Source organism: Cervus canadensis, chromosome 14 (genome assembly GCF_019320065.1).
Source record: "Cervus canadensis isolate Bull #8, Minnesota chromosome 14, ASM1932006v1, whole genome shotgun sequence".
In the NCBI taxonomy this organism is placed as follows: domain Eukaryota; kingdom Metazoa; phylum Chordata; class Mammalia; order Artiodactyla; family Cervidae; genus Cervus; species Cervus canadensis.
Genome location: NC_057399.1, coordinates 40259630 through 40272803, shown reverse-complemented (window position 1 = coordinate 40272803; position 13174 = coordinate 40259630). Strand labels below are relative to the sequence as shown.

The 13174-nt window shown below is 36.5% G+C and overlaps 1 protein-coding gene across 9 annotated transcripts in view; it reads left to right on the top strand.

Moving 5' to 3' along the window:
- Positions 1-8832, top strand: part of MPDZ (multiple PDZ domain crumbs cell polarity complex component) — a 159808-nt gene extending 150976 nt beyond the window's left edge. For all 9 annotated transcript variants that reach the window (XM_043486468.1, XM_043486475.1, XM_043486471.1 and 6 more), the window contains 7 exons: positions 595-685; positions 1588-1631; positions 2427-2549; positions 3798-3902; positions 4490-4602; positions 5451-5574; positions 7434-8832. In XM_043486468.1, coding sequence (XP_043342403.1) covers positions 595-685; positions 1588-1631; positions 2427-2549; positions 3798-3902; positions 4490-4602; positions 5451-5574; positions 7434-7580 — 747 coding nt within the window. In that variant the 3' untranslated portion in view covers positions 7581-8832. The remainder of the gene's footprint in view (positions 1-594; positions 686-1587; positions 1632-2426; positions 2550-3797; positions 3903-4489; positions 4603-5450; positions 5575-7433) is intronic.
- Positions 8833-13174: the final 4342 nt, after the last annotated feature.

Here is a 13174-nt window from a genome sequence, read left to right as displayed (position 1 = left end):
ATTCTGAGAAACTTAATCACAAGCGTTCTTCTTTTCTGACATGATTCTTTTTGCATAATCTCAAAAATGAACCAATTAATATATTATAAAGCCTACCAAGATAGCATGTATTTAAGCTATTTTTATAGCTAACATTTATCAGTCAACATTCAACTGAAAAGAATCTTGTGTAGGTGAACTGTACAAGCTCACCACTACATATAAAACACAGTGATAGCCTGTCTGTCCTTAAAGACCTCACAGTCACCCCTGAGTGATTACCATTTGCTTCCTGTCCCCTGGCCCTATTTCTGCAGTTGTGTTAAGTTCGCATCTGTGTGCAACTGGATTAAATTTAGAAAAGATTAGCTTGGGTGAGATTATGTTGGAATCAAATTCTTTTGCCTTTAATTAGTTATGTCACTGGACACATTCTTCCTTAAAAAGAAACAAAACTCAGTGGAAACTCTTTATATTGATTGCCTTTCTAATTATTAAATGCCACTATTGCTTAAGAAGTATTTCTAAGTGCATTAAAGTAATTATGAAATAAGTCGTACTTAAGGGATATTATTACTTCCCAAACTCTCTAAGACAACTATTATGTCTTTGTAGATGAGTGAAGCCAGCCTGTCTTCATTCACTTTTCCACTTTCGGGATCCGGTACATCTGAGTTACTGGAAAGTAGTTCAAAGAAGAATGCACGTAAGATTGGATTGAAACGTTAAGCATGATTTACTGGATTGAATTTTGGCCATCAACACTGATTTTTTTCCTCTGTTTTACTTTACCTCTGAAGCTTTCTTCCTCTAAATCATCCCAAACTCTTAATATAGGTGCAAAAATGAGTGCCTGCAAAAATTGAGAGCAGCATGAAGCAATGCCTATGGCAGCATTTCCCATTTGATGTTTTCCCTAGGAGATCTGCTAACATTAGAATCAGTATTCTGTAATGTTTTTCTTACGAAGAAGATTGGTGTGTTTGATTTTTATTCCTGTTCTCTATTTAATGTAATAGCAATAAATCAGAAGATGCCATTAGTTGAAGCCATCTATTTTTCATAAGATTGCAAAAATTTTGATTGAGAAAATTAATAAGATCCTCCTGTGTTTTAATTACATGAAATCATGATGCAGAGGGCTTTTTGGCTTGGAGCATTGGTTGAAAGTTGTTCAAATTGAAGAAACTAACCATATGGCAGTCTCTGTTTGCAATGTGACTAACATTCTAGAAATTTAGGCACTTAAGTCCGTGGATTCTTTTTAATGTTTCCATGACTTTATTCCTCTCAGCTGTGCACATGTGTCTCTCTGTCCAAAACACATCCTGTCCTTGCCTCATTCAGAGTGGATCATGCAGTTGTACAAGCAGTGCTTGAAATAAAAAGGAAGATGTGGGATGGTGTGCCATTTTTTCAGTTGGGAGCCCCTCTGTAAGACAGACATAATCATGTGTGCTAGTAACTTTGAACACCCTATTTCCAAAAACATTGGGGTACCTCACTTAGTCGCATTTAGTTCTAGAATCAACTAAAATTTAAACTATTATTAACGTTAAAAATGTGTTAATGATCATATTTTTCTCTTGTTTTTTTTTTAATTTACAGTGGCATCTGAAATACAGGGATTAAGAACTGTTGAAATTAAAAAGGTAACGGGGAGAGAGAAAATAGTATACATTGATGGCTCCAAGGTTGTCTGCATATTTTCCTGTTAGCTGCCTTACTGTTTTATGGTAGCATCTGATAAAATATATATTACATGCAGTGAAAATAACACAATGTAGACTCTGCTGAATTTCCTTGTTTGAAAAATCATTTTTGGTATACCCTTTATTGCCCAAAATGGTATCAACCCAGTCCCATACAAAATACGCCAGGCCTCTCTAACTTCTTTTATGGATCAGTAAACCTTTGTCTTCTTCAGACTTTCAGAAGAAGTTTCCCATTCTTCTGAAACAGATTCTTTTGACAGCTATGTACAACAGAGATAAGAAAAGCAAATTTAAGTGCTGAGCACGCTTGTAGACACTTCATACCATCTCCATTTCATTCAGTAGTCACTGTAGCTCTTTGTAAGAGGCCCGGTTATTTCCATTTTGTCCATGAAGATCTAGAGATTGATTGAGAGCAGTGGACTTCTTCCAGGTCCCAGCATTTGTTAGTGTGGGTTTCTGGCTTTGAATGCAGGTCTCTGTTGTCCTCATTCCCCGTAATGTGATTTTTTATTTAGCCTGTTGTGGCTTCTTTTACCTCCCGAACAGATGCTTAGTTTTCTAAGTCACATTAAGGACTTGTATCAGATAAATTAATGCAGTTTTCCTGGGCATCCTTTTCCTCCCTCAAGTCTAGAAGATCAGAATTAACTATAGAACGTTGTGCCAAAGAGAACAAAAGCCAATAAAAGATAACAGTTTGACCAGAGTATTCTGTCTGTCCCGTGGCAGGGGCCCGCTGACTCGTTGGGTGTCAGCATTGCTGGAGGAGTGGGCAGTCCGCTGGGTGATGTTCCTATATTTATTGCAATGATGCACCCAAATGGAGTTGCAGCTCAGACGCAGAAACTCAGAGTAAGTTCTACAAAGTCCCTGCTAGCCTTAGCAAATCTGCCAATAGGTTTTATAAACCCTTTGCATCTGGCCAACTGTTGCAAGCAGTTTGAAATGTCTCTATCAGCTTTTTAATCAGCTAATATAGCTGCAACAGGAGTTGCTTTGAGTAAAAAATGAAGAAATTTTAAAAGAAGAATTTGCTGTTGTAAGCAATTTGTCAGTAAATGAAATGGGATAATTTGCAGTTGTTTCTTAATATTTTTATTTGCTTGAAATCCTGTGGAAGAAGTTAAAGAAGAAAGTACTCTCAGATAGTACTGGCAGAATGAAGTGAAATTATTTTTTTGAAGTGAAGTTTTTTATTTACATGTCTTTTTGGTTTAAATGCTGGTTGTGCTGGTTTAACTTTATTAAATTGAAAATTATTGTTTATGTTGCATTTATTTATCAGTTTTGCAGAAGTTTGATGTAAATGTGATTTATAACGTGAAAACTACAAAACTTGCTTCAAAATTGAGGGATTTTGCATATGTAGAGCGCTATGATAGAATTTATGCTAACTGCCCAGTTCTGAAATCATGTGAATATTCCATTAGTAACTCAGTCTCTACACAGTAAAATCTGTATGGCCTCATGCCTTAAAATTGTCTCAAACAGTGACCACTTAAGAAATACTGTGTAAATCATTAATGGTTCAATCTCCCTTTGATATGTGAATTTATGACTGGCACTTTAAAACTGATTGTACGGATAACATGGGGGTCAGAAAAGTTTTCTCTAAAGGACCAGATAAATATTTTAGACTTTGCAGGGCTTATGTGTCTGTATTGCAGTTACCCAACTCTATCCTGTGAATGCAGCCAAATAATTGTGTCTGGCTTACAACCAGATTTTACTTACCAAAATAAGCGGTGGGCCAGTCTTGACCTATCAGCTATATTTTGCCAACCTTTGACTTATAGTCACAGATAATGTGTATAATAATAATATCTAGAGAATTCTCGTTCACAAATGATAACAGATGCAGTGTTCTTTGGGGGAAATGAAGGGAAGGGAAGTGTGGTTCCCTGCCCCTAGTCCCAAAGATGATAGAACATAGCCATTATGTGCAGCTTCTCTCTGTGGTTGCTGCTGCTAGGAATCAGAGGTTTCCTTGGTTATATTTCTGTTGATGATTAGCAATATATGTGTGGTGTGGAGGCTGGGGAAGCAAATGGTCCCCCTCTCCATGGCATTGTAGCAGATGGCTATTTCTCTCCATCTCAGGTTGGGGATAGGATTGTCACTATCTGCGGCACATCCACAGAGGGGATGACTCACACCCAGGCAGTTAACTTACTGAAAAATGCCTCTGGCCCCATTGAAATGCAGGTAAGATTTTTATCCGAACTCTTCCGATTGTGGGTACCTTGAGGACACATGAGCTTTGATGTTAAAACTATAAAAATGATGAAATTTCCTGCTCGTATTTTATTTACTGTTTCCCTTGAACATAAATGATTACATTGAGAGTTTTAAGAAAGTACATAGGAAATACATTCTGTCACATTTTTTTCTTAATATATGTATTATTTCCTACTTTGTATAGGAAAAGTATACAAAGGGGGGAAATTAAGGGGGAGAATTAAGGGGGAAAATTCTCAGTCTTGGCAGGATATGATTAATTGCTGAAGTTTTCTAGTGGTGTGATTGAGTGGCTTGTATTCTAAAGATCTTTAGAAAACAGTTGCATGTGATACCATGTTTGAAAACATCAAGGAACTTGATAGAATTGAATTAGTAGAATATCCTTAGTGTCACAGATACCTCTGGACCTTATGAAATTTATGTTAACAGAAATGATTAAGTGAATGATGAAGTACACATTTTTAATCCCAGTGCTCTTTTTGAAGAAGAATTGCTGATGTCTTCCTAGCCACATGAGCATGTTTTTCTATTCATATTTCTTCTGTGTTCAGGTGGTCGCTGGAGGAGATGTGAGTGTGGTCACAGGTCATCAACAGGAGCCTGCCAGTTCTAGTCTTTCTTTCACTGGACTGACGTCAAGTAGTATATTTCAAGATGACTTAGGGTGAGCTCACATACTATGGTTTGTATGTCCCTATGAGCCACAGAAAGGTGAAATGATGGGAGATGAAGTATAAAAGTTGAAAGCCAGGTGTGTCTAAGCTCTTTGAGTTTGGCATGGATTTAGTTTATCAAAGACAGGTAGGAAGGTAGGTAGGTGGGTAGATGACAGACAGGCATGTATGTGTGCTGCTGCTCTTTCTACATTTTCATCTGTTGAGTTTTTTGAAGAAACATTTTAGTCTTGGGGTCAGTCTATCCTTTTAAAAATTTCTACACTGCCTGATCATTTAATAGATCATAATTTTGAGTAAAAAAAACTTCACAATTACCCAAAACTTGAGTACAAAAGTATTAGAACATATAGAGAGAAGAGAGGAGCATATTAGAATTTTTAAATTATTTGATGCAGCTTTTATTTTGTTTATCTGCTTTTGTCTCTGATCTTGGGAATACTAATGTTTATGACTTATTCCATCTTAGTCTTCAGTGCTTCTTCCTCTCACTTTAAATGAACTGGAAAAAGAGCTGCTACAGTGTACAATGAGAACTTGCCATGAATATGTTAGGTTAAGGGTAGTATACATGGGTAATAGAATTAGGGTGTTAAGTAGGGCTTCATTAGATTATGTAAATTTAAGATATGTAGCGCAGCAGACACTGACAATGGAAGCATCCCTAAATACCCATGGTGTTCTCACTGTTGGTGACACAGAGAATTAGGTCAGCTTTAGGTGGGTGTCAGATAACCCGCTGATTCATACAGATCCCTGTATATGCCATATGTGTGTGTGTGTGTGTGTGTGTGTGCACATAAGATCTAATGGCTCTTGTTTTCTTCCCTTTCCGCAGGCCTCCTCAGTGTAAGTCTATTACACTAGACCGAGGACCAGATGGCTTAGGCTTCAGTATAGTAGGAGGATATGGCAGTCCTCATGGAGACTTACCCATTTACGTTAAAACAGTGTTTGTGAAGGTAAGCTTTCAAATTTTAACTACCCTTTTCCCCCCTAAATGTTCACTAATAGTGGTCAGCAGCTGGCTTATTAGTTTATGGCCTGAGGTAATGCCAAATGGTCAACATTTGATTATTTTCTTGCACAACTCCCTGCAGGAACAGGTCATTAAGTATTTTTGTCCAATTTGAGGTTTCGTTATGTTTAAAGGAATATAGGCTCAAATTGAAGTTTCATGGGTGCTGTCAACAATATACATAAAATTCATGAACTTGAGTTAGACAGTCAGGCCTGATTGTTTTCCTTTGCAAACAAGATGCATATAACTGAATGTCTTTTGAAAATAGGGCATTTTAAATATATATATGTTAAAGAGCCCTGGCATTTCTTTTTCTTTGCATTTTTTTGTTGTGAAATATAAAATAGGCACAGAAGAGTACATATAATACATATGCAGAATAGCTAAGATGTGTTTGTTTTGCAAGTTTCATTTCATTAAATGGAATAGAAAAATAACTGCTAAAATGTTTGCGTATCCAGCAGCCCTGTCACCTACCACAAACGAGCTCTATGTAAAGGGATTCAGTGAAGAAAAGAAAACCATTGATATATAGTTGTAATCATAGAGCATCCTGTTGGATGGTAAGAATGTTTAGGATACAAGTTATTAAAACATTAGTGAGGCTGTTATTAAAATAATTTAAACCCATATAATTATTATTTGGTGATTTGTTGTGAAGACAATTTTTAGGAACTATAAAATGTGACAAAATTTCCTACAGGAGAAAATTCAGATTCTCAAAATTTTGCAGCACAAAGAAACAATTACGTTTAACCAACTAAAAGATTTCATTTAGGGGCTTTAGATTAGTGTTGTCATTCTTTTGAGTGCTTACTTATGGAGGTTTCATTCTATTATTATTTTTTAACCAATATAAAGTGCTATATCTATAGCAATCTAACAATGAGCCTATTTTGTGAGATTTTTTTAAAGCCATTGCTATGTCCAAAAACACAAATAGCATTTGCCAGTAAATAAAAGAGTCATGCAGTCCTTTTTCTCAGCCTTAGAACAGTTTATTTAAGGCATGCTAGTTAGAGCATATTTTAAGAATTTCATCATTATGGGTTCCTCATTAACTTTTCCATATTTTTTATCTTATATTTAATTGCATAATTGCCTACTGTAAGTATGCCTTAGGATAGGGTTCTTCTACAGACAGTAGTGTCTGTATTCAGTCTTAATCATTTCGGGCCCACAAGGACTATGAAGACTCCATCTACGCTTGGGAAGTAAAGAATCAAGCAGCTTAAGCCGCCTTTTGAAAGCCACAGAAAGAATTAGGATTAGAGTTCGCATGACTTGGGCCTCATCCTGTGCTTGTCAACATACACGTGGGCTTTTGTGGTCCTGCAGAACTTGAGATTCGGTGGCCCTCATGTCCTTGTCCTATAAAACCGCTTTTGTCCTACAAAACTGCTAATCCCTTGTTTTCTTTCTGTAGGTCTTCTTTACAGGATAAAAAATCTTGGATTCTATGAAATCATTCCTACTAGGCATATTCCCAAATATTCTTTATTAATTTGAGTTCCCACCAACTGCTGTGCTGAACAGCCAAAAAACCATCCAACTAATCTACTGACTGCTAAGTTCTCTCTCAAATTGGAATCTCAGTGCTAAAGCCATTTAGGAGAAAGGCTTCCTTTGTGTCTGTTCATCATTGCTTAATGGCTGTGGAGCACCCTGGAGCACTGAGAGCAATGTGTGTGTACACTCAGAGCAATTTACCTTCTTGTCTGGATCTTTTTCTGTTGTGTAGCTGCGTGACAGCATTTTTTTTTTTTTTGAGAAGTAAATAAGCCCACTTTATAATTGCAGGGAGCAGCCTCCGAAGATGGCCGTCTAAAGAGGGGTGATCAGATCATTGCTGTCAATGGGCAGAGTCTGGAAGGGGTAACCCACGAAGAAGCGGTTGCCATCCTTAAGCGGACAAAAGGCAGTGTCACTCTGATGGTCCTCTCCTGAATTTGCTGCCGGAATTGAGCCACTTCAACTTCTCCCTCACATCCCACATTATAAAGAGAGTGATCCTGCACATTTTTCCCAGGCTGAGTTCACTGGGCTCTTCAATACTGTAGGAAAAAAAATAACATTTAAGTTTGCTTTGTCATGTGGAAATAATTTTCTTACTGACACCCTAGCATCACTTTCCCATTGTCTTTATATTTTGCAATGTAAACTCAAAGAGAAGGGCTCTTTGTTTGCATAGATAAAGCTGGTCTTTCTTCCTGAAGATACCTGACATTTTATAATCAGGTGGGCAAATTTTAATGCGTGATCAGTGGTTAGTAGAGAAAGAAAAAGTCACTCAAAAGCTAACCAAGGAGAAGTGGCTTCATGAAATTAAGGTGAAAAATGAAAGTATAAGGAAGAAAATCTCGAGTTTTATAAAAATGTATTTTGTTAATCTACCTTCTCTCCCCACTTCTAGCTTAGAAAAGTTGTACTGAAAGTCTTTAAAAATTCTTTCAATATTTAATTATTTTAAATATTACTAAAACATTGCATCTGCTAGCTCTAATATATACATATATAGTTTTCTCCAAAAATGGACTTCATGATTGAGTAAAATAGCAGCAATAGGAATCAATGTCCCTAAGTTTGTAAAGAAACCATTTATTGCACATCTTGAGGTTCATTTTCATTTTTGACATATTGTATAATATTTCACCTTTCTATAAGTAAAATGATGGCCTTGTCCTGTATTGACTGTGGTTTCTCTAGAAAGCCTCCATGCTAACCATGCAGGCGCGTGGAAGGGTCTCTGAATTGCTAATGCTGGTATGAAGGGATGCTTTGCTGAAAATGTGTCTGTGTGCTGTGCAATTGGTTTTCAGTTAGTATTAATCTTAATGACAGAGAAAAAAGCAATGTGTTAGTAATTATTTTGGTTGTATGCCATTAGTAAATTGATAGAAAGATTAAGGGGATTAACATAACTTCATTTCATTGCTTTGTATTAACATCTTATAATACAATAGTTTAAGACTAAGGGAAACAGATGGAGCTGTTTATTGAGACAACTGGTGAGGAATTATCATGTGTTCATTCCCATTTTAGAGCGTGAAACTCCTACATTAGAATATATAAAGTCATTTTGAATATTATCTATATTTGTAACAAAAGTAGTGTACAGATATTTTATTACAGCACTTTTGTGTAAATGCAGAATTGAAGTGAATAAATAAATTTCATGGTGCACCAAAAAAAAAAAAAAGGCAGGCATATTATTTTTTTTGTTCTTTTTACTGGGAAAGAGCTTTATTGTTCAAAATTTGCAATTTAAAATTGGTTTTTATCATGTCTAACTGAACATATGGTGTCCATAGTTACAGTTAGAGGAACTTTGGACAACTGCATTATGAAAAGCTCAATGTTTTTTTTGCCCAGATTTTTTATGCTAAAGATTCATAAACTCTGCATAGAGTAGAGGAAGAAAACAGTGTTGAAGAAAGAGAGGTGTTGTGCCTGTATGTGGTTTCCTGAAATGATATGAGTGAAACAATGTTTTGAATTGTTCTTTAGAGGGGTCAAGAGCTAGAGCATGTTCAGATAGAAAAAAGTCATAATGAAAATTATTTTTAATAACATGAGAAATATGATTTGAACCCTGAGCAAGGAATTGGGGAGCCTTTGTTCTGCCAGTTCTTTCCCAATTACCTAATGAACATATGCATTCCCTCCCCTCTGATTTATCTCCTGTGTGAAGTGATAGGTTATTTTATCCCAAATCTTGTTATCAAGTTCTAAATAAAAATTCTGTGATTCTTAGATATACAAAATGAATGGATAGAGCTACTGCTGCTAAGTCACTTCAGTCATGTCTGACTCTGTGTGACCCCATCCCTGGGATTCTCCAGGCAAGAACACTGGAGTGGGTTGCCATTTCCTTCTCCAATGCATAAAAGTGAATGAAAGTGAAGTCGCTTAGTCAAGTCCAACTCTTCATGACCCCATGGACTGCAGCCTACCAGGCTCCTCCGTCCATGGGATTTTCCAGGCAAGAGTACTGGACTGGGGTGCCCTTGCCTTCTCTGGAATAGAGCTACATGTTGCAAGAATTCAGGAGATGTTCTTCCCAACTATCTCTTGTAAACTGAGATACCTGATGCTACAAAATGCATTTCAGGATCCCAGTGACACAGTCAACTTCTTAGTCACCAAGGAAATGGCCCTTCATCATGAAGGCATGTCAGGATCCTTTCATGGCTGGCTGCTGGAAGCTGAACCACCCGCTTATATGTTTTAACTAGCAAAGGTCTTATGTAGGCCACTCTACAGCATGCCCTAGGAAGGCAGCTTAACCAGTGAGTGTTGGCTTGAGTGTGTGTGAGAGTACCACAGTGACAGAGCCCAATAGGTAACTGTACTAGTCTGTGTAGCATTGCCCCCAAAATTACGTCTCCCAGGAACCTCAGAATGTGACCTTATTTGGAAACAGGGTATTTGTGGATGCAGTCAGTTCAGTTAAAATGAAGTCATGCTGGATTACAACAGGCCCAAAATTCTTAAGAGAAGGCCAAAGAGAGACATAAAGACATAGAAGACCATGTAAAGATAGGGACCAAAAAACAAACAAAAAATATCTGCGGCCACCAGAAGCTTGACGAGACTAGGAAGAATTTTTCCCTGGAGTCTTTGGAGAGACCTTGTCCCTCACTTTCAGACATCTGGCCTCCAGAACACTGAGAATAAATTTCTGCTGTTGTAAACCACCTCATGTGGTAGTACTTTGCAATGGAAGCCCTAGGACACTATAATCTTGGATGTTTTTATATTCTTAGCTACCATTGCTATGCCTGGCAAATAGGAGAGATTGTATACATTTTTATTCAATATGTAGATGATTGAATTATAAGTTGTGGTTAATTCATGGTATTACCTTGTTTTAGTTAAGCTAGCTACGGTCTTTATATTGAATTCAAAACAGAAAGCAGTGGGAATGCCACTTAGGGGTGTGAAACACTAGGGGAAAGCGTCCCTCCTGAACTGCTATTAATTAACAAAGTCGAAGCATGTGGACGTGAAGAGAAGAAGGGAAAAAAGGAAGGAAAAGAAGATTTGAGAGGAAAAGACTATAGATGCATCAGCATTAGAGAATGACAGAGGCTTATGCTGCTTATATTATTCCTTCTTGGAAACATAAGATTTCTCTGTGGGGAAGGAAAAAAGTGTTTGAACAAAGAGTTTGAAGACTTGAACATTATAGTATTAATACCATATGCAACTCAAGACCATGCGCAAGTCATGATTGTGGTTTGCCCGTAATAGGTTCAGTATATTTGCTTGTGTGATTAAATCACATCAATGAATGCCAGACATTTCTGGTTTCTTTGTGACATCTTCTGAATGATGATGATGGTGACAATGATGATGTGTTTAATCTCAACATCTACTGATACATAGCAGCTGATGTTGCAGTGCGGTGTAGCAAGTCAGTAGAACCCATTTATCAGAATAGTGATGAAATTGGAAACATGAAAGATTAAAATTCATGAAAGACAAGAAAAAGATTTTTTTTTTCCATTTTAAGGCTCTTGATAAAGCAGATTTTGATTGATTCAAAGAAACAAAGGAAGCTCTTCCCTGCTCTGAAATTACTGTGCCAAGCTGCCTTAGATCTGGTCATCTAGCTTACTGTCTGAGAATGCCAGACAGTGATTTAGTACCTTTCTTCAGATCTCCATCATGGTGAGTGGAGAAGTTGAAAGGACGCCTGCAGGGAGACAAGAATCAATAAGCTTTTGAGGTCTAGGTGTGGAAATGTCAAAACTATCATCACCTGCTTTCAGCAGCTCTGGTGTGTTCTTTCCTATCAGTGACAAGTATTCTGGAATGCATTTGATTTGTGCAAAGATGTTCCTCAACTTTGTCTACCAAAAAGTAATGTTTAACTTTGACTGTTCCTAAAGGGAGTTATTATATTTTTACGGCGGGATTGGACTCTGTTACCTCAAGGAAAGAAAAAATGTTGGCGGCAGGAACATTTCTAAATGAATAGTGTGGACACTAGGAAAGCAAATGTGGTTACTATGATTTTTATATAATTGACCTTGCAGCTTTTTGCCTTCAAAATACGGTTACTCCATTTTATGTAAATTAGAAAAAACTGTATCATTTTTCTAGGAATCTTATTTATCATTCAAGTACTAGTAAGTTCATTCATAGGCCCTGTAAAGGATTCCTTTCAAGACAGTGACAGACGAATGGTAATGACCTCAGAATTCTCTCACTGAAAATGTTTCTTGATGTTTCAAAAAAATTACAACCATCATCAAAAAGGCAGCTTCTAAGAGGGTGCTTCAACTTGTTCATTTAATAAAGGACATTTTTCAGAAAGTTGTGTCATTTGCTGATTCTTTGTGATCCCTTCTCTCGTCTTCCAACATCCTTCCCCTCCTCACATGTGTATTTTCTGAAATAAACAATTATCCTTGGAAAACCTACTTTTTCTCTTATTTTCTTATTGATGTATTAGAAGTTGTGATTTTTCACATGAGTCTACCCTGAAGTATTTGGCATTCAAAATTCCACTCTCTAAATTTCATTTCCCTAAAGGTCCTTTATTCCATTCAGTAAAACTTAACAGATTTACCTTGCTTTGGAAGATTAGATAACTATTTAAACCATACATGTGATGAGCTGTCAAGGAATGTGATGGCTATTGTAGTATTATATCCTGAAAGACATAGAGTAATGTAAATTCAGTAGCTTTCTTTAAATAGATTTGTTTTCATTTTTGTATAACCATGTCTTTTTTCTTCTGAAGTTGGATGCAAAATAACATCACCAATTCAATGGACATGAGTTTAAGCAAACCCCAGTAGATAGTGAAGGACAGAGAAACCTGGCACACTCAATCCATGGGGTCGCAAAGAGTCGGACAAAACTTAGCAACTAAACAACAAAAATTTGAGTTGTTTTGCATAGAATCTTCATGGTGTTTACCATATCCTCCTACAACTCTGCTATTAATTACTGAATATTTATCATGAAAATAGACTCCTGTTTAACTTAAGTGTACTTAAAAGCAGAGTTGTATCTCACCACTTTAAGTGGAAAACCATGTTATTTGCCATAAATTTTAGGGTAACTGTGAGCAAAAGCAATGTTATTAAATTGTCAAAATACCATTGCCTACCAACGATGAAAACTTGAAGTCTACACTCTGTGAGGGAGAGTTACAAATACTAGAATGGTGTTAATGACTCAATGGAGACACTCCTGGACTTAAAAGAACTGAAAGAAAAATAGCTTGTTCATAATGTGATTTAAAGTTTTCTAGTGCCTTGTCATTACACCCTACAAAAAAAAATCTCTCAATATACTATCTCTTTGGAAAAAACTCTGAATGGTTTTGATTGTAAATTCCTTTTTAAAATGTAAAAGGAAGCCATTCAATTCCTATTTTAAGAGTATTTTTAGTTAATGAGGTTAAGATTTTGTTTATAAGACTTTCACTGAAATCAGAATTGGGTCATCACCTCCAGTGCTTTAGTATTGGCAATCTGAGTTTGAAATAAAGGACAAATGACATAAATTAATGGGGTAAAATTAAT